Here is an 18,751-nt window from a genome sequence, read left to right as displayed (position 1 = left end):
TTTGCTGAAATCCAGGCAGATGATGTCTGTTGCTCTCCCCTTACCACCAATGCTGTAACACCATTGTAGAAGGCCACCAAATTTGTCAGGCGCAATTTGCCCTTAGTGAAGCCATGTTGTCTGCCATGGGTAGTTTATGAACTCACTAAGTTACTCTATCCAAAATAGTACAAATTGAAGAGTCTGCTTTATTTGTGGGTTGAGCTCTCTTGCTTACAGAACATTAATTGATAAGTCATGAATATTAAGATATGCAGAATAATATAGGGTCTGCCCAGATGTTTGGACAGGAATGTTCAAGAAACAGCAAATCAATAACTTTAGATCCTTTCTAAAATGGAAACAGTATAAAAATTTCTCAGGGAAAAAAGAAAAAAAAATGAAATCTATGGTAACCTAATTGCACGTAACCTTTTTTTTTTTGTTCTTCTAAAAGAAAGTGAGAGTCATGTATACAACAGATATGCTAATATACAGTAAAGATATAGCTACTAAACAGATTGCTACTGGTTCGCTAGTGAAGTAAATTTTTATATAAAAGTCAATAAAGTTGATATTAGGCATCATCAGTATCTTTTTTGGGCTACATCTACACCTGCAGTTCTCAAGAATCAAAATAAAATAACTGTACACTAAATGTACAGATACTTTTAATAAGATCGGGGGGAACGGTTCAGTATTTCTCTCTATTATGCAAGTCTGGGAGGAGCTGTGGCCTTGGTCTGAGATGTTCTCTCTTACACATGGAAAAACGGCCTTGCAATCTCTGTTAGCGTCACAAAAATGAGCACAGCCTTGCCTCCATCATCCCCTCTTTCTCTTTGCGTCTCACAGAGATCTTCTTCTGACAGCTGAAATGCAGGTGGCCAGGATGGATCTCTCTGAAGCCCTTTGGTTTTTATGCTCGCTAGAATTCCACAAAAATACTGAGAAGTCCCAGCTCTCCATGAAAAGTTGAGAATCCTCTATGCTGAAGTGGGATTCTCCTGGCTGTAACTTCCCATAATGGTGAAATAAAAATTTAGGATTGTTATTCTCAGATATGTCCTTTCAAAGGAAAGTAATAAATAACTTATCGGGAACACTCTGTTCATCTCACCACAAGTTAGAAACTTGAATGTCTCTAAGATGGCGCTTTTTTATGCAAAACACAAAGCCTAGTTTTCTTTGAACTAATAAAATAATTAATAAGTACATGTATATATGTGTGTGTGTATATAACCCTTTAAAAACAAATAAGGAAAAAATCCAAGAACAGATGGACTGAATACAACCAATTCTGTTCATAGGTAGTTAGATTTCAGTAAGATCATAATTTTATCATTTAAGAGGTTTTTAGTACTCCATCCCTCCATTCATTTATAAGCTGTAGGGATTTCAAAGTTACTACTTTTTGTAAAGTAGGTATAACAGGGTACACTTGACACTTCTTTTAGATTGCATATCATGGAAAACAGGAATGAAGTAAATCCTTTATTTTCTAACTATTACACAAAATTCTCAGGAATGCTACCAGTGACTTCAAATTTTTTAAAGGCTTTTTTTAAAGGCATTTGGACACTGAAAAATTGGAAGAAATTTTGCATAAAGAATAAAGCAATAGCCTGAGTCTCAGAGATTACTCTTATCTGCTATAAGACCCTGGATTTATCACTTTATGTCTCTTTGCTTTCACTTCCTCATCTGAAGTGTAATGATCATGTTGTCCACCTTTGTAAAGCACCATAGTACCTACTCATAAGAATTCATTATAATCAGTGATTTTTTTTTTCAAAAAGCCACTCTTCACATGTTAACAACAGTAAATGAATAAGACCTAGGGAGGCATGTGTCCTTCAAATTCTCACACAGTCCAGTGGAAATGAAACAGCCATGAAGCTGGTGACGTGCTGTGGAAGAAAAGTGCAGAAAGTGCTGCAATCAGTATCAGCTACAGAGGAGGAAGGTATAGCAGAGAGCAAAAGAGCATCTCACTTGTGCTCTGCTCTGAGCCACCGCATCCATTCTGATCTTCAGAGGAAAATACCCAAATCCATAGAATAAACTCTACCCAGCTGGACTTCCAGAAAGATAGCAAAAGGACTCATGAACTCATCGCAATTTCAGTTTTCCTCCCTTAACGAGAGAATCTATTCCTAGAAGGAACACGCTGAGGAGAAGAAACTTGCTGTGAGGGCCTTGAGTGCACAGACAGGCCTCGATAGGCCTGACCACGTGGGGCCTCCAACCACCCCTGAGGCCGGACCAGCGGCTCCTGGACCTTCAGTCCCTGCCTGGGTGTGGTGTGACTGCCCCAGACCCCTCATGGGCTCCCTAGCTGGGCCCTGGGCCTGGCTACACACCTCTTTACCTGGAGGCCGCTGTGCCACCGCTCGACTCCTGGCTTGGCTGCAGGCGCTGGCAGCTTTAGCCCTCATTCTGCGCTTGTGAGCCAGGAGGAGCTGTGCTCCCTCACCACATAAAATCAGAGTGTGTGGTTTATGAAAGCACATGAGGTGCCTGGATGCCTCAAAAGTGAGTTGTATAAGCACATAACAGAGAAAGAGAGAGAAATTCACGCAGTCTTCACGGCGTCCTCACCAGTGGAGGCCTCACCGGGCTCCTCATCTTCAAACGCGGTCGGGTATCTAAGTCCTCAGCACATAACATCCAGCAGCCACACACGGAGCCGGCTAGCAGCTCGGTTTTGGGGGGCTTTTCGAAGCCGGGAAAAGCGGCAAGGCCGGGCCGGTACCCGGCAGCTCCGGGGGGCGGAGAGAGCTGAGGAGGCGCGGGCGGAGCCAGCACCCCCGGCGGCAGACCTGAACGAGGCGGGTCGGGACCACTGACCCCCCTCATACAAGAAGCACTGAGCGCGCTCAGGAAGTCACCCGGAAGCGCCACGAAAAGGCCGGGCAAAAAGGGCGGGCGAAAAACAGGGCACGGCACAACGGCCCGGTCGCAGCCGTTGGCACGGGAGAGCGCTGAAAGACTGCCGCCTCGGCCAGGGAGTCAGGGTATCCACTCGGAAGAAGACCATGGCATCTGTGAGCTCTGCGCCCACCAGCTCTGACGCAGCTTCCCAGACGGAGTTCCTGTGGGAACGCGCTGCCACACAGACATCACGCTGCGGGGTGTGCCCTGCTCTTATGTGCCGGATGGCAGCGGTGGGCACGCCTGCGGGAGATGGGCCCAGGTAGAGGATCTCGTCCGCTTAGCGATGGAGCTCAGGGAGGAGGCAAGCAGGCTGAGGGCCATCAGGGAATGAGGCAGAGGGATAGCGGCTTGGAGTCGCACACAGCCTCCCGTGATAGAAGCCAGGCAGGCGGAACCCCTGCTACAGACAACTCCCTGTCCTCTCTCCACCTGACTGAATGTGGTAACTTGGAGGACAATGGCAAGAAGTTCCTGCCCGGCGCAACAGGCGCCGCAGTCGTGACTGCCCAGCGACTACCCCACCTTGCCAGATGCCATTGCGTAACAGGTGCAGTGCTCTGCAAGAGAACCTGGACAATGAAGAGCATGATAGTCCTTCCACCTTGGAGGTGTCAGCGAGGTCTAGTCAGACCACCCCCCGCATCAAAACCTCTGTGGTAAAGAACAAAAGACGGGTCACTGTCATTGGTGACTCGCTACTGAAGGGAGCAGAAGGCCCGACATGCAGACCAGACCCGCTACATAGGGAGGCCTGCCGCCTCCCTGGAGCCCAGGTCAAGGACATGAAGAGGAAGCTTCCTTCCCTGGTAAGGCCCTCAGATTATTACCCCGTTTTGATCTTTCAGGTAGGCAGTGACGAGGTAGTGAGAAGTCTGAGGGAAATGAAGAGAGATTTCAGGACCTTGGGATGACTGGTCAAGGGATCAGGAGCGCAAGTTGTGTCTTCCTCATCCCCCCAGTTGCGAGGAATGATGAGGGGGTAAATAGGAGGAGCCAGCAGATCAATGCCTGGCTCCGAGCCTGGTGCTACTGACAGGACTTCGGGTTCTTTCACCATGGCCTGATTTACAAGACGCCAGGCCTGCTGGTGACGGGCTTGCAGGGGGAAAAGGGTTCTAGGACAAGAGTTATCAGGCCTCGTTGAGAGAGCTTTAAACTAGATTTGAAGAGGGGGTGGGGATGCTGCTGGGCCTGCCTGTGAGGTGCCTGGGTGTAGTAGCTCAGCACTTGTGGGGGAGTGTGACAGTGTTTTTGAGAACCAGAAGGCCTACCACCCCTCCAGGGTGAAAACTACACACACAGCTCCTGCTCTGAAATGCTTATACACCAATGCATGCAGCATGGGGAATAAACACAAAGAGCTGGAGATCTGTGTGCAGTCGCATTTCCATTACTGAGACGTGGTGGGATAGCTCACATGACTGGAACACTATCATGGATGGCTATGTCTGTTTCAGGAATGACAGGCCAGCAAGGCGTGGTGGTGGAGTTGCTCTTTATGTGAGACAGCATCTGGAATGTTTCGAGCTCTCCCTAGGGGTGGATGAAGAGAGAGTTGAGAGCTTGTGGGTAAGGATTAAGGGGCAGGCAAATATGAGAGACACTGTTGTGGGTGTTTATTACAGGCTGCCTGATCAGGATGGGGAAGCCGATGGGGAAGCCGATCAGGTTGGGGGCAGCCTTGGCTGTAGTGATCACAAGAAGATGGAGTTCAGGATCATGGGTAGTATGCACAAAACAAGTGGGATTGCAACCTTGGACTTCAGGAGGGTTAACTTTGACCTCTTCAAGAAACTGCTTGGAGAGATCCTGTGGGCTAGGGCTCTGGAAGGTAGGGGGGATCAAGAGAGCTGGTTGGTATTCAAATACCACTTTCTCCAGGCTCAGGATTGGTGCATCCCTAAGAGGAAGGAATAGAAAAGAACAGCATAGGCAGAGTTTCTGATCCAGTTTTTCATCATGTACAAGCTGACATGTATCACTGTGACATACAGCTTTGCATACTGGAGCATTTGAGTTTGTAGAAAATCCTAACAGGAGACAGATGTCTAGAAGCTTACATTCCAGCTCACTGGAATTTTTTAAAACTCAATGTTTAACTTTTAAAATGTTCAATATTTTCTCTTATGATAATTTCATTGAGTGTGTGTTAATAGCAATTAAGTAGGTCCTTAGGATTTGCAAAGAGCACACCCTAAAACTAAATATTAAACTATCACTGGAAAGTTGTGAAGTACGAGTTCTAGTAGTATGTCTCCTTTTAACCCATAGCTGTTAGTCCCCAGACAGTTCTTGGGACCAATTTGTCAGCCAAGTATTAGCAGGCTATGGAAAGAGTGTCCATACTAAGTCAGATGTAAGCTAGCTATATCCAGTACACCACATCAGAGTAACAAACAGCTCTTACCTGTTTAATTTCATCCTTCTACTAGTTTTAAAACCCAGGGGTGCTTCAGTTGTTGCCATCTAGAATGGGAGGAAGCAGCAACTTAGAGGTTGTACACTAAGACTTTGGTTCTAGGTTTTCAAGTCTAAAGAACAATCCAAATATAACTGATTATTCTCTAATGCAGAAGGACTCCTATCAGGCTAAAATGAGATGGGGTGGGAGGAAACTTTGCTCACCAACAGTTAGTTGAACTGAAGAAGATTCAGTTTATAGAAGGAGAGTACTTGGAGTACACCTTGAAGTATAGCTCTGATTTTACTGTATAACCATTGACAAGTCCCTTAACCTTCTTTAATTATAGTTTCTGTTCATAAGATCAGGAAAGGAAGGTATTGTGGAGCCTGAACAACTAATGTTTCTAGAGTACTTTCAAATCATTGGGTGACAAAAATGTCCTAAAATAAAAAGGAAGATGTTCACTCTACTAATAGAGTGGCTGACTATATTTGTTGCTGCTTAAAATTTCTGTTTCTGGATATTCTGCAACAAATGTTCAGAGAATGGTGGAGAGGAAAGTAATTGTCGGTCTCGGGCAAAAACAGAAGTTTCTTTGAAGCTGTTGAAGTGCTAATATTGTTTGTACAATAATGAAGAGAAAAAATAATGCTGTGTAGCTGTTCTCTGGTCTTAAGAAGCAGCAATGAACTCTATCGACTGTAATGTGGACATATATACAAAATTCAGCTTACAGTCCAGTTTCATAGACCTCCATCCCTTCAGATATTACCTAACCTAATCCATAGTCGTGTTTGTGTTTCAAAATGTTATCACAAAAAAAAAAAGAGGCTTTTTATTTTTAAGAATGAATTTCTTAGTTTAGGAGCTCTGGCTCAGGCATGGGACATAGCCCTGGGATTTTAGCTAAGTGATATCTGATCAAGGATTTACACTCTTCTTGATGTTATTTTCCATGTGAAAATGACTAGTTAGACCAGTAGTTAGAAATAATCTCCATAAAGACGTAATAGCATGATGTTTTTCTTTGTGTGTACTTTTCTGGATACTTTACAATAAGAATGGATTATTTTATATATTTTGTTTCTTAACATTGATATCTAATAGAAGGGTAATGTTTTTGTTTTGCTCTGCTATTATGACTTTCAGACTAAGGTGCTCCAGAGCTCATATCATATTGTACAGTTGATTACAGATTGTGTAGCCGGTTTTCAGCTGGCGTATATAGATGGTTAAAACTCCTTTCAGGTTCCTAAGCTTAAACCTATTTATGGTAGCAGAAAAAGGAAAAAAAAAAAAAAGAACTTACACCACCACTGTCCTCCTGTGAGAAACAACTTATCTGTTGTGCAAGCTCCCTAGACAGGACTCTCAGAGGATTCAGGAGACCATGGCTCTACATCTGATCCTACTGTAAACTGTTGCGTGACTTTTCATAAGTCCCTTTGCCGCAACATTCTAAGCCTGTAGCAAGTATATGGGCAATAGCCAGATCCTCTTAAATGTTCATGTTATAGCTATTAATTTTTTATAGTGAAAGCAGGGACTTTATGGCTGACTGAGCAAAGATTCAAGCTTCAGCAAGCCAGTCTGGACCTAATTGCATCTCAGGATGGATAATATACAAAGCTTGATTGTACAAGCAATTATTATGTCATGTGTACTGGGCAGCCTGCTGTGTCATATAAATATAACACCAAAGCTTCCTTGTAAGTCTTGATTTTTGACAAATTTGGAATAAGTTACTAAATTAGAGAGACAAAAACCCTGTCTGCTAAAAGATGTCTTTCTTGCGAACATCATGTTACAAGGGGAGAAAGTCTGTGTTTTAGAGTTTCATCACAAATTACAATCTCCCTTATTGTTTTAATTTAGCTACATCACAGTCTAAAACCATGTTATTACAAAATTATCACTATTTCTTGTAACTCATAGAAAAACACATTCTGATTTAATAGAAAGGTGCTAAGCTAATGCTGAAAAGCTTTAAACTTCCAGCTAGTCTATTTTCAGTGCAGGATGAGAGACACCTAGTCCATTTATTAGAGATTACAGATCACCGCAGTCTCTCTAAGTATGAGGAACATAGGTTTTCTTTATTATAGCCTCTTTTTTTCTTCTCCAGAAAGACTGCGAGAAAGAAAATATTCTAGACATTGCCTAGCCAAAACAAAACAGTAGGAAGAAATTAAGCTGTTTTATAAGTAAGACTACCTTTCAAAAAAAGGCACTACTGTCTCTTCAACTAATGTGAATCAATCTAGTAAACGCATGCTAAGTCATAGCTTAAAGGGTACTTTAGTAAGTTAGTAAAGCTTTTACTTTTTAAGCCAATGAGTCCGATTCATATACCACAGGAGCAGTGATTAAAGAGAACATCATCAGCTCATGGCCACCCCCAACTAATAGCTGTATGTGAAATAAATTCAGTCTCCAGAGGCTGGCAGCAGGATGAGTCTCCACTTGCATAAACATTGCTGCTTTACATAAACAAGCGTCTTCATTAGAAATGTTGGTACAATACTAAGGAATAAGGTGATTAATCTGAGAAATACTGAGCATCTACACATTCTCAAGGAACAGAGGTGGGTATCAGCCCTGCCCTGTAGATCAGATGGCAGTTCAGGATGGAAGAACAAAAGGTTCTGACATTCTGATTGCACTGTTTTGAATCTTTCCTGTAAGTAAATACAAGGGCTGATATGATCACTGTCAAGATGCTAAAGTACATGTATGTCTATAAACTACACGTATGTAAAACTTCGTGTTCAAAATTCAGCAATTCTAACATTTAGGGCTGCACATTAAGTACAAAGCAAACAAAAAAAAATTATGGAAGATAAAATTTGTTGTAATAAATAGTTGTTATGTCTGTCCTCCAAACTGCTAATGAGTAGGGATCAATAATGTTTTAGGTGAAAAATAGCTAATTAAAAATATACTTTTGGGCTGACCCTTCAATCCACAATGCCATTTTTCAGCATGCAGTGGTACTTTTCACCAGTGATCTTAAGCTTCCTTAAAAATTGAAATTTCGGTAGAGAAGGGGGGGGAAGATGAAGAAGAAAAGTATTTATAATGGATTTTAATAATTCCATTAGACTTTGGAGTGGTCATCCATATTCAGTTAACCAGGTGTTTTTTGTTATTTCCAATAGATTTATAAGCACTGAAAGAGCTAAATTAGCTCTGCAGAGTTCTCAGTAGCCATGAATAATATGGGATTAAAGGTATAAAGTAGTGCTCTGATTCCCCAGATTTAAATCCTTTACTTGGCCATGTATAATAAATACCTTAGAAACCACTTTTCTCATTAATCAAGTGCCGGTAGATGTGGTAGTGAAGGTGTTACTGCAAATTAGCAGAATTTTCTGATCACCATTAATGTTACTGCTATGGTATAGGTATCTAACTGATGAGCCTGAGGTTCTCACCTCATTAGAAGAGAAACCACTACAGTTTAATAGCCTTCATTTAGCTAACAGTATATATTGCCTGGTCAATCTTCTTTTGAAGGTGGAAGAAAATCTGTGGCCTTTGTGAGAGGTTCATTATTTAAACATGAAAAGCTTTGACATGGCAGAAAGTGTCCTTCTTTCCTCTTGTCAGCGCGTTATTTTGTGGCACAGAGAGCAAGTGGAGACTTTGAACAGGAGACAGGGAAAAGGCTGTGCTAAATAATGAATCACATGGTATGATCCAGGGCAAAGGAATAATTGTACGTAGCATGTGTGTGGAGGGATGAATGGGTGGATATGTGTAGTATATACCATACATATTTGTATCTGTGTATGCATGTGTGTATACAAACTATGTTTATGTATGCACACTTACTGTGGCACATATAAATGATTACTTTCGGAGCTAGAAGGCCAAATGATTCGCATTCTAGCTTTCAGCAGTATGAAGACTTGAGTCACAAAGTACTGAGTGCCTGCAGATCAGCGGGGCATTTCAGAAAATTGAGCTCTCTTAATATTGCTGAACTTCATATAGAAAAATGTTGATTTGTGAATTATGATAGCATACTGAGACCTAAAACAACATAAGATCAGGTGAAAAATCCTTCAGTTCTTTAGTATTTTGATGCTCTTTGACTCAAGATAAGCAAAGCCTTACATTGCTCAGCATGCAGCATGTAACTTCATGATGCTGACTTTTTTTTTTTTTTTCCTAAAACTGAAGTTAATCTTGATTCCAAGTTATTATCTTGGAAATTGATCTTGCTTTCACTGAAGTTAATAGCAATGCTCTGATCTCCTTTAATTGTGCGAGATCAGGCCATCACTGAACAGCAGACATATTGAACAATAGGAAAACAATGCTACGACGAGAATGTGGTTGCAATTTTATTTTAAAAAAATGCTCTCTCTTTTGAGGATATAGGATGAGATCAAGAAGAAAAGTAAGATAACTTCCCCATAAAATGAGTAGCTGTAAGTTACTACCTGCAGCAGTCAAACAGGGTAGTTTTCTTTAATGCGACCTTTCTGAAAGAGTATTTTGGCTCTATTTGTCAAAAATGTATTTCTGGTGATTTTACTCCCATGTGGTTACTAGTGTTTCAGGAATGAAAAAAAATAATAAAAAGATCAGTGTCTACTTCTCATTTTGAGGAGAGACGAAGCTTTGGGAGGAATAAGAAAGGGCTACACTAGGCATACGTGCCAGCTAGAAAACACTTAATGTTTCCAGAAAGTATCATCTAATGCTTCCCACCACTCCCTTTTTCTTCTAAGCAAAAACTTAGGTTAATTGATTGATCTTCCAATTTTCCATTTAGATTTTCAAAAATTGCTGAATAAGAAAGCTTGCTGGTAAAAAGGGCTTTATTTTGTTTTCAGTAGGTGTTGCATTTTCCTGTTGAAATCTCAAGCAAGAAATGTCTTAGGCTGATTACAGTCAGATATGATCACCCAGTTTCAAATTAATCCAAATGAAATAAAACTATTTTAGCCCCATAAATCATTGACTCTACCTGGGACTGAGAGGAGTGAAAAGTCCCTGCAATCTATGTGACTAAAGAAATAACTTTTCAGACACGCATTGGTGTAAACAATGAGTAGACTTCAGTTCTTCACAATAGCATTCAGGCAGTAGTAGAAAAAAACGGGAAAGGATGGGATGGGGTGATTACATCACTCAAAGATCCTCAAGTTGTTTTGTTGGCTTGTTGTCCAAATGCTGCCTTCTGCAGCGAGATCTGTAAAATGTTCAGCTGCTTGTTTTCATGTTTCCTAGTTAACGTTTTCACTCACAGTGTTTCAGCATTTCATGAACAAGCACCCCAAACACAGTAACTCTGGTGAACTCAGCGTCTGCTGGGAAAGCTGGCTCTCGCTGGAGGTGGATCAGCTTACTGAAAATACAACAGACCTTTTTATTTTTTTCCTCCCCCACTTAAATCATGTATGTGTTTTAGAAAGAAAAAAATGGTTGAAGGTCAGAATTTGTAGGTATTTTCTTTATGGACCTCTGATAATTAGCACTGCAACGGCATCTAAGACTATGGTTCTGTTGCTATGCTTGGATACAGAGAGGAAGAGATACAAGTCAAATGTTTCTATTCTGAAAGCTAGGTCTTATGGTAAAGTTGGCAGAGCACCTATTTAAAATGAGTAACTCCTTGTACGGTTGGAGTTGAGCATTGACAGCAGTCTGTAAAGCCTGATATCTAAATGGATTGCTCCTCCTAAGTTATGTCTTATATCTTGTAAATGTAAGTAGGGCCACTATAGCTTTATCTCTGTATACTTAATGTGTCAGAGTCACTCATCTTTGAAAATACGCTCTATTAGGTTTTGACTTCACTTCTTTTTATAGCATTCTCTTGTGTTGCCATATTTAAATAAAGTTAGACGTGGGCTTTTCTAGGAAATAAGTTATTTTTGTTTCTTCTGTCAGACTTGCTTGTCAGATACACGTCTCTGAATTACCCTCTATAGTTTTTTTTTCAAAATCAGGTCTGTCTCACACTGGCCTTCATTTGATATGGATCCATGACTGATTTTGATTCTATAATAGAAGATCCTTCACTTATCCCACACATTACATTTTTCTGCCAGTCATTAATTTAATTTAGTTCACATGCATACACTTGTTAATCTCTACAAGAAATCGTTACAACTTGAAACTGATGTCATCTTTCAGAAGAATTCCCAAACAGTAAATCATACCATATTCCAATTTCTTCCCACTCTGCACTACACAATGTAACCCTTAAGGAAAGGTACACAGAAAATGTACTTGAATTCGGAAGTGAACCATAATACAGATTGCTGGTAACAAAGCCCTTACCTTTTTAAATGCATGGTGGTCCGCAAGTAGCACAGAAACCGTAGCCCAAAAAAGCAGGTCTCCTGTCTTCTGATATACCGTGACAGTTTACACCCTATTTTCTTTACCTCGCTTTTTACACCATGCTACATATAGTTCATGCTTCTGTTGCCTAGGATTGGCTGGTGCATCGATGAGGCACACACAGGACTCATGCTTAGAGCACCCTGCAACCCTCCATTAACCCTTTACAGCCGAGTCTCTCCTCCTCCCCGCTGCAGGCAGCCTTGGCGAGCCTGCACAGTCGGGTGGCTTCTGGGCTGGAGTGGAGCAGGTGCCCCCTCCCTTGGAGGTTTGATTTCTCCTTTTTCCCTACAAAGTGGCAGGCAAGGAGATGGAAGCAGCCAGCTACCCTCTCCTGCTGAGGCTGGTGAGAGGCTGGGGGTTCTGGCAGCCCGGTGTTGCTGACCAGTTGAAGGAGCTCACTTCACCCGGAGCCCTTCCTGATGCTGCGGGGAGCCCCCCACCAGCCTCTCCCCTTCCCTCCACCCCTTCCCCGTGGGACCTCATCCCGGGGACACGCACAACTTGAAGGAATGGTGCAAGGTGTAAGGCTAAGTCTGGGCGGATGATCCAGCAGGCTGGACGTTGACATGCATATTTAAAGGTGTTTCCTCTGCCAGAGCCCCCTCCCTGTGTATCCGCCTGCCACAGCCAATATTTGAAGTTAGGAAATGAACTCCTGGTCAAAAGGGAGTTCCAAAGCCATGCAGCTCCAGGGTAGATCAAGGTAGCAGAGGAGGTGGAGGTAATCCTTGATAGTGAAGCCAGACACAGACAGGGAGGCTGGACACCTAGATGACGGGAAGAGGGCTGTTTGGGACCATTCCCTCACGAATGGGCCATGGAGCTTGGGAGGTATTTACACACTAGCAGCCTTTCATAGCAAAAAGCAAAAGAACCAACAAAAGCATAGCAAAAATCCGCCAGGCTAGTGCCTGGCATTTCTGTTTTTTTCCGAGTCATCCAGCCCAATGTAAGCAGAGGGTATCCTCTGGTCGGGGGGAGATGAGCGCTGGAAATGAACCATCAAGGCTAATGGGAATCTTCTCTATTAAGCATACCTCCCGCTTTCTTGTTGCAATTGCCCATTAAGCTTACATTAATTGCATTGATTTATTTGATGTTGGTATGCAAAGGATTTGGTGTGTCTGTCCACCCTGCCTTCTGCTGAGCGTAGAAACGCCACCCGGTCCAACCTGTGTCAGTTTTACTACCCAGGCACCGTTTTACTGCCATCCATCACAGTGACTGTGAACTAAACAACGCCACTGCCCTCATCCTGTGTGCTACCATCTCCCACTCCGTCGGCACAGAGGGAATTACAGAGTACTCTTAAATCCGGGAAATATTCTGCTGATGGGCACATAAATCTCTTCTGCAGAGCACTATCATTTAACTAGCACGGTGAGGTGATGCTCACCGGGTGAGCTATTCCCACGGCGAGTTAATCCCTCAGGAATTCCTGTTGGGTTTTTTTTCCCCAAGGGTTTTTTGGGTTTTGTTGTGGTTTTTTGTTTTGTGGTGGGTTTGGGTGTTTTTGGTTGGTTGATTGGTTTTTTAGGATTAAAAATCAGGTAAAGCTTTTGAAACGCTCTTACGTAGGTAATCCTCTATACCTAGGAAGGGAAAGGGAGTATGACTGCTCGGAAACTTTCCTGAGCAGCCTGGTGCGGGAGGATCGCAGCAGCGTCAGAGGGCGGTAATTCAGGAAAAGTGGCTGGGATTTGGTTAATTACCCCCGTCCTGAATGCAGGGTCCCGGGGCAGGAGGAGGCAGGTCGGCAATGATGGTAATGGGAAAACCCTCCTAGAGGACAGACTCCAGGAGAAAGATGCTTAGCTGTAAGGAAGAGAAGTAGACATAGGGGGGGTGGGTCGGGGGGTGAATCGAGCTGCTGAGAGAAGAGAGGAGCTGGAGGAAGGATGAATTTTGGATCCCACGCTTGAAGGGCTTTTTCACTCCCCCTTTCCCGACGTCAGTCAGCAATTTGGAGGCGGGAGTGGGGGGGTGGAGGGAAGAGGTGGGGGGGAGCACTCTCAGGAGCATGGTATTGAAGGGGACGTTGGTCTTTTCTGTCCTCTGCTTGCCACCAGACAATAAATTCAGATCTCGTGTATTTCTCACTGGCATCTCTACCTGCTTGTAAGCCTTTTAACACCTTCCTTGTGATCTCTGCACGTACTGCTTTGGAGACATGACTGCACACACACACACTCATCCTGCACACCAAATGACAGAGTTAAATGGAGCCCAGTCAATACCTCCCCGTGAGAAGTAACATGTTCCAACCCTACCTTCTGCTATTGGACGTGGGTTGATCTCTGTGGCTAATTAGAGACACAGAAATACTGGAAGTATTAGCCACAAATAGCACTCTGAAGGCACTCGTCCTTTTTTTAACAAAAAGTGTTTATTTCCCTTGGTCCTCTTCTCTTTCAAAGTAAAACATCCCCTACTTGATTGAAAAGATATTCTACGCTTCAAAACGCGGCAGGTAGATAAATATATAAGCATACGTTTTGTGAAGGCGACACCCCCCTCCTACCCTGCATTCCTCAGGCCGTTAAAAACATAGGTATTCCCGCAAATAGTAATAAAGAAGATCAGGAGGCGCGATGGGATTCAGGAATGCGGGCAGGGCGTGAAGAGAGAGCAGGCGGCGGGCGGGCAAGAGGCGGCTGCTCCCCCCGCGCCGGCCGCAGCCCGCCCCGCATCCCCTGCCCACGCATCCCGCTGCGATGTCACCTTCCAGCGCAAGCGACAGGACAGATTTAATTAGGGTCTGGAAATCTGGAAATCCTTTCCTATCCCTTCTGGAGAATTACTACCCCCCCCGCCTCCTCCCCCCCCGCCCCCCCCCAATCCAATCCAAGCTTCTGCAGGGGATGAGAAAGAGTAATGAACTTTTCCACCTTATCTCCCCACACAGACTTCCAGACACTCCTTTTGACACGCTCGCGACTCCCTTAACCACTAGCGATTTCTGTCCATCTTCTTACACGGGGAGAAGCCCTTACATAGCCCTTCCAGCATCCATGCCAGCAGCTGTATCTGCAAGGATTAAACTAGGGAACGTAGCAGGTACAGCGCCTGACGAAAACATTAATAAAACGTGATGAATAAGCAGTGGAATGGTAAAGACTCCGCGAGTGAGACTGCGGTGCGGATTGCAACTTAGCGCCCAGAGCGGCGACTAACGTACGGAAGCGATGCGGGCAAGCAGGGTCGGTGCTTTATAATTTCTTCGAGTTCAGAAAGTGGAGCCAGGCAGGCTACTGAAAGGTTCAGAAGAAAGGCGAGGCAATTGAGACGTTGCTTTTTCTTTTTTCTTCTTCTGTTTGTTTTTTTTTTTTTTTAATGTCCTTTTTGTGGAAAACACGCAATCGGAACGTGAAAATAAAACCCACTTACCGGATGAAATTGCAGGAGGCGAAGCGGCTGTGAGCAAAATGCATCCCGACTGCAAGCATATAGTCCAGCATCTTCGGCTTCAGGCTAGGGCAGGGCTTTGCGTGGTGGTGGGACTTTGGAAAACCATCAGCGGTTTCTGTGTGGCGCAGCAGCAAGTACCACAAACCATTCACACCGTGTGTGCCAAGGCGTGTGTGTGTGTGTAGGGGAGAGAGAGACTCAAGACCCAAAGAAATGGGGGGGTGGGGGAGTGGGAGGAGGAGGAGAGAGGGAAGGAAATCCGAATAGCAAGAGGAGTTGCGGGGAAGGGATAGGATTTGCCGAGGTTGGGGTGGGTTGTTTTTTTGGTGGTGATGGTAGTGATCCTCAAGGAAAGAATAACAAATTGTGGAATCTCAACAGCGGGCGGCAGGAGAGGGGTTTTGCCAAGCCATGTGGAGGAGAGACGAGGCTGCACCGGGAAGTGGGAGGCTGTAGCGAGCCGAGGCGGTCCGGAGAGGGACGGGAGAGGCGCTCATCCCACCAGCCGCGGCGGAGGGGCGGGCCGGGGCTCCGGGGAGGGGACACCGGCCGAGTCCCGGGGCTGCCCGCTCCACAGAGCTCCCTGCGCCGGGCTCGGGATTTGCAGGACTTGGCCAGTCTCCCTCGGGGGTAGGGGGGGGGGGTTGTTGGAGGAGGGCGGGAGAGGAGGGGAACCGCCTGCGGGGGGCCGCGAAGCAGGGGGCGGACGGCGGCGGCTTCGCCGGGGTACGCGACACAGCCGGGGGCGCACGGCACGACCCGGAGGGGGGGCGCGGGGGGGCGCTGCTGGATTGCGCGGCACCCGCTCCTCCTCCTCCTCCTCCTCCTCCTTCTCCACCCGCAATCCAGCGAGCCACAGCGGCGGTATCGACCGGGTAAGAGGACCCCCGCTCCCAGCCTCTCCCCCTACCCTCGGCTAAGCCTTTGTTTCAGATTTTTTTTTTTTTTTTTTTTTGCGCAGACAGGTTTCCCCGGAGCTGTCTCTCCCAGCCGGCGCCTGCCTGCTCGCCCGGCCGTGGCCCCCTCATCCTCCCCGGTCCTGGCCGGGGCTCGCTGACTGTCCCCGGCGGGGAAAGGCGGCGTCGAGAGCCCTTGCGCGGGGAACCGGCTTCTCGGACCGAGGCGGGGAGGAGGACATCGCGGTGATAAACAGTTGCGGGGTGGTGGCAGAGGAATGGGCGGAAATGTTCCTGCTGATCACCCGTGCCCCCCTCCCTGCTCTCGGTAAGCGAAGCATCCCCCCTTCATCCTCCCCTTCCCGGCGCTTCTAAGCTCTCTGTATGGAAATCACGAGCCTGGGCTCGGTGGAAAAATATCCCTTGTCCTCGCATAGCGGCTCAGAGTGTGTGCTGAATTTCAAGGTGTGTGTGGGAGGAGGAGGCAGCGCCAGCATTTATGCAGCTTAGTGTCGTCGTACCCCCCCCCACCTCTCCTGGTCCCGCTCCTACATATGTGCTGTAAGCAGACACGCACATTTATGGCTAATAAAAACGTATTTCCCTGTGTATAGGTAGGCATAACTAATTTGGTACCAGTAAACTGAAAGCCAGTCCATGGCAGGGAACAGCCTGCAGAGCAACAAGAAGCTTTGGCATCCCTGCAGGCAAGGAAGGTAGCCTGGCTGTGTTCACACCATGCTTCCCAGGATCAATAAGCAGTGACCATATAGACCATCTGATGTATACATTGGACAATATGGAGTGACCACCAGTATTGCACCAGCACTTTTCCAATGTGCTGCACGCAGTCCTCAAAAGAGACTGTCATTTCTGTTGAGCTTTTTGATCAAGAAGGTTTCTGTCTTCTCTCAATTGTCTCTCTAAGCACCAGTGTGAAGTGTTCAGGTACATTTGCCAGTATGGCAGCTTTATGTTTTCACAATTGGTTGCAAGAGGTTCAGCAACTGCAGAAACCCAGGATTCCTCTCGCATCACATTGGTTTGTTCCTGTCAGCATGTTTAATCATTTCTATACTAAAGAATTAGGGAGTGATCTGATCTTAGCAATGATTTAGCCTGCTCTGGTTTTTATTGTCTTTTTCTTTAGAGAGGAGGGAAGAAAAGGAGTGAAGGAAGGATGTTATGTTTAGTAAAGAAAAAAAATGCAGTGTCCATTTCAAGTGTAGCAGTTCTTAAATATGTAGGCATATGTATGATTCATTATGCAGTTATAGAAATGAAAGGCATACCATCTTGCCTCTTTGCCTCAGAATACAATTTATCTTCCAGCAACAAGTAGCTCAAGCTCCTCTCCCCCTCTTCTCTTCCCCTCTGCCTTCAGCCCATCCTGACAAACTGCCAGTTACAAAGGTCAGCCTGTTTATGTAAAGATCACTGTGTTTCTTAACAAAGACTGCTGCACATCAAGCCTGCAATGACTATCAAATATACTTTTGGATTCAAGACAATAAGGGCACTGTCCATTTTCTAGAACTGATAAAATCCCAGAGAAAACAAAAGACAAAGAAACAGCGTGTGTGGATGGGATAGATCAACAGTGCCAGGGTGCACGTGGGCAGCAATATCTTCATAGCAGTGTTTCTTACTGCAAATGCTAGCAAGATCCAATGTACCTTTATGTGTGTTTGTGTGTGTTGAATACATAAAAAGAGATTTGCTGATAAGCTAATGTTTTTCTGCTCTTCTCTTTAGGTTTCTTGCTAGCCCTAATGGTGACCTAGGCTTAAATTGTTCTGTGGCTGCTTCACACCAAAGGTAGCTTAAATCAGACAAGAAGAATTTTGGGTCTGACCAACCCGACCCTCCCAATAAACGAGAAGAGGTTGACTTCACTAGGCTTTGGCTCAGACCCTTCACAATTAGGTTCAAGTTTCATTTCATAGCATCCACAGGTGCAGTGGACATAGTCTGATCTTTATCTCATTGTGCTCCCTTTCCCACCCTGCCAACTTCTTTACTCTAGAGAGCAGTACAACTTTGTTTCCTCAACTAGTATCACCTCTTCTGGTCCTTTCCCACTTTAAATGTAATAAGCATCTTCTGGTATTATTCACTTGTGTATATATGTCCAATACCTAAACATTAAAAAGAGTTACCCTGCAGTAACAACACAGATCTTCCACTGTGGTCAATTCCAAGACCTAATTGCCACCACAGTTCCATTTTAGTCCTAAAAATAGTCCTGCAGCAGAGGTAAAGTGTTGTAGAGGACTATGATGCCTTTTGTTCAGTAGTGTTAATAACCTATGGCCTCAGAATATAATATTACAAAATCTCATCATAGGGCAGAATAATGAAATTGTAAACAATGGAACAAACTGCACGCGAATGGGGCAGGGACTTATACCACCCACTGAAAATGCTAAATCCAAACTTGGGACCCAGTCTTAACTGAGGAGCTGCACAGCATCCTGTGCGAGGGGAGAGGCACATCAAGTCTTCCTATCCTAAAAGCCTTGTGGCCCTGAATTACAGGCCATTAGATTCCTTTGTCCTGTAAATCTGCATTAAATAGCAGTGTATATCTGTGTTGGTAAATACACATTTTAACAGCATATCCCATAACGTATTTTTTTTTAACTTCATATAATCAGCCTTTTGACCCTTTTTCTTCCAGAACCTGCTGCACGCTTCTCTTTAGCTACTGAAAAATGTATGTAATTTATTAAGTCAGTTCAGCAGTTACCCTTAGTTTGCAACA

The 18,751-nt window shown here is 44.7% G+C and overlaps 1 protein-coding gene across 5 annotated transcripts in view; it reads right to left on the bottom strand.

The window, feature by feature from the left end:
• The window catches only part of BRINP3 (BMP/retinoic acid inducible neural specific 3), a 206,350-nt gene extending 190,584 nt beyond the window's left edge, over nucleotides 1–15,766 (bottom strand). For 2 of the 5 annotated variants that reach the window (XM_074597152.1, XM_074597148.1), the window contains exon 1: nucleotides 15,071–15,766. In XM_074597152.1, coding sequence (XP_074453253.1) covers nucleotides 15,071–15,141 — 71 coding nt within the window. In that variant the 5' untranslated portion in view covers nucleotides 15,142–15,766. Of the gene's footprint in view, nucleotides 1–5,323; nucleotides 5,383–11,617; nucleotides 11,728–15,070 lie in introns of those variants that run through there. The other 3 variants (XM_074597149.1, XM_074597151.1, XM_074597150.1) reach the window with 3 other exon arrangements.
• Nucleotides 15,767–18,751: the final 2,985 nt, after the last annotated feature.

This window comes from Larus michahellis, chromosome 8 (genome assembly GCF_964199755.1).
Source record: "Larus michahellis chromosome 8, bLarMic1.1, whole genome shotgun sequence".
Lineage (NCBI taxonomy): Eukaryota > Metazoa > Chordata > Aves > Charadriiformes > Laridae > Larus > Larus michahellis.
This window is presented reverse-complemented; position numbering and strand designations above follow the sequence as displayed.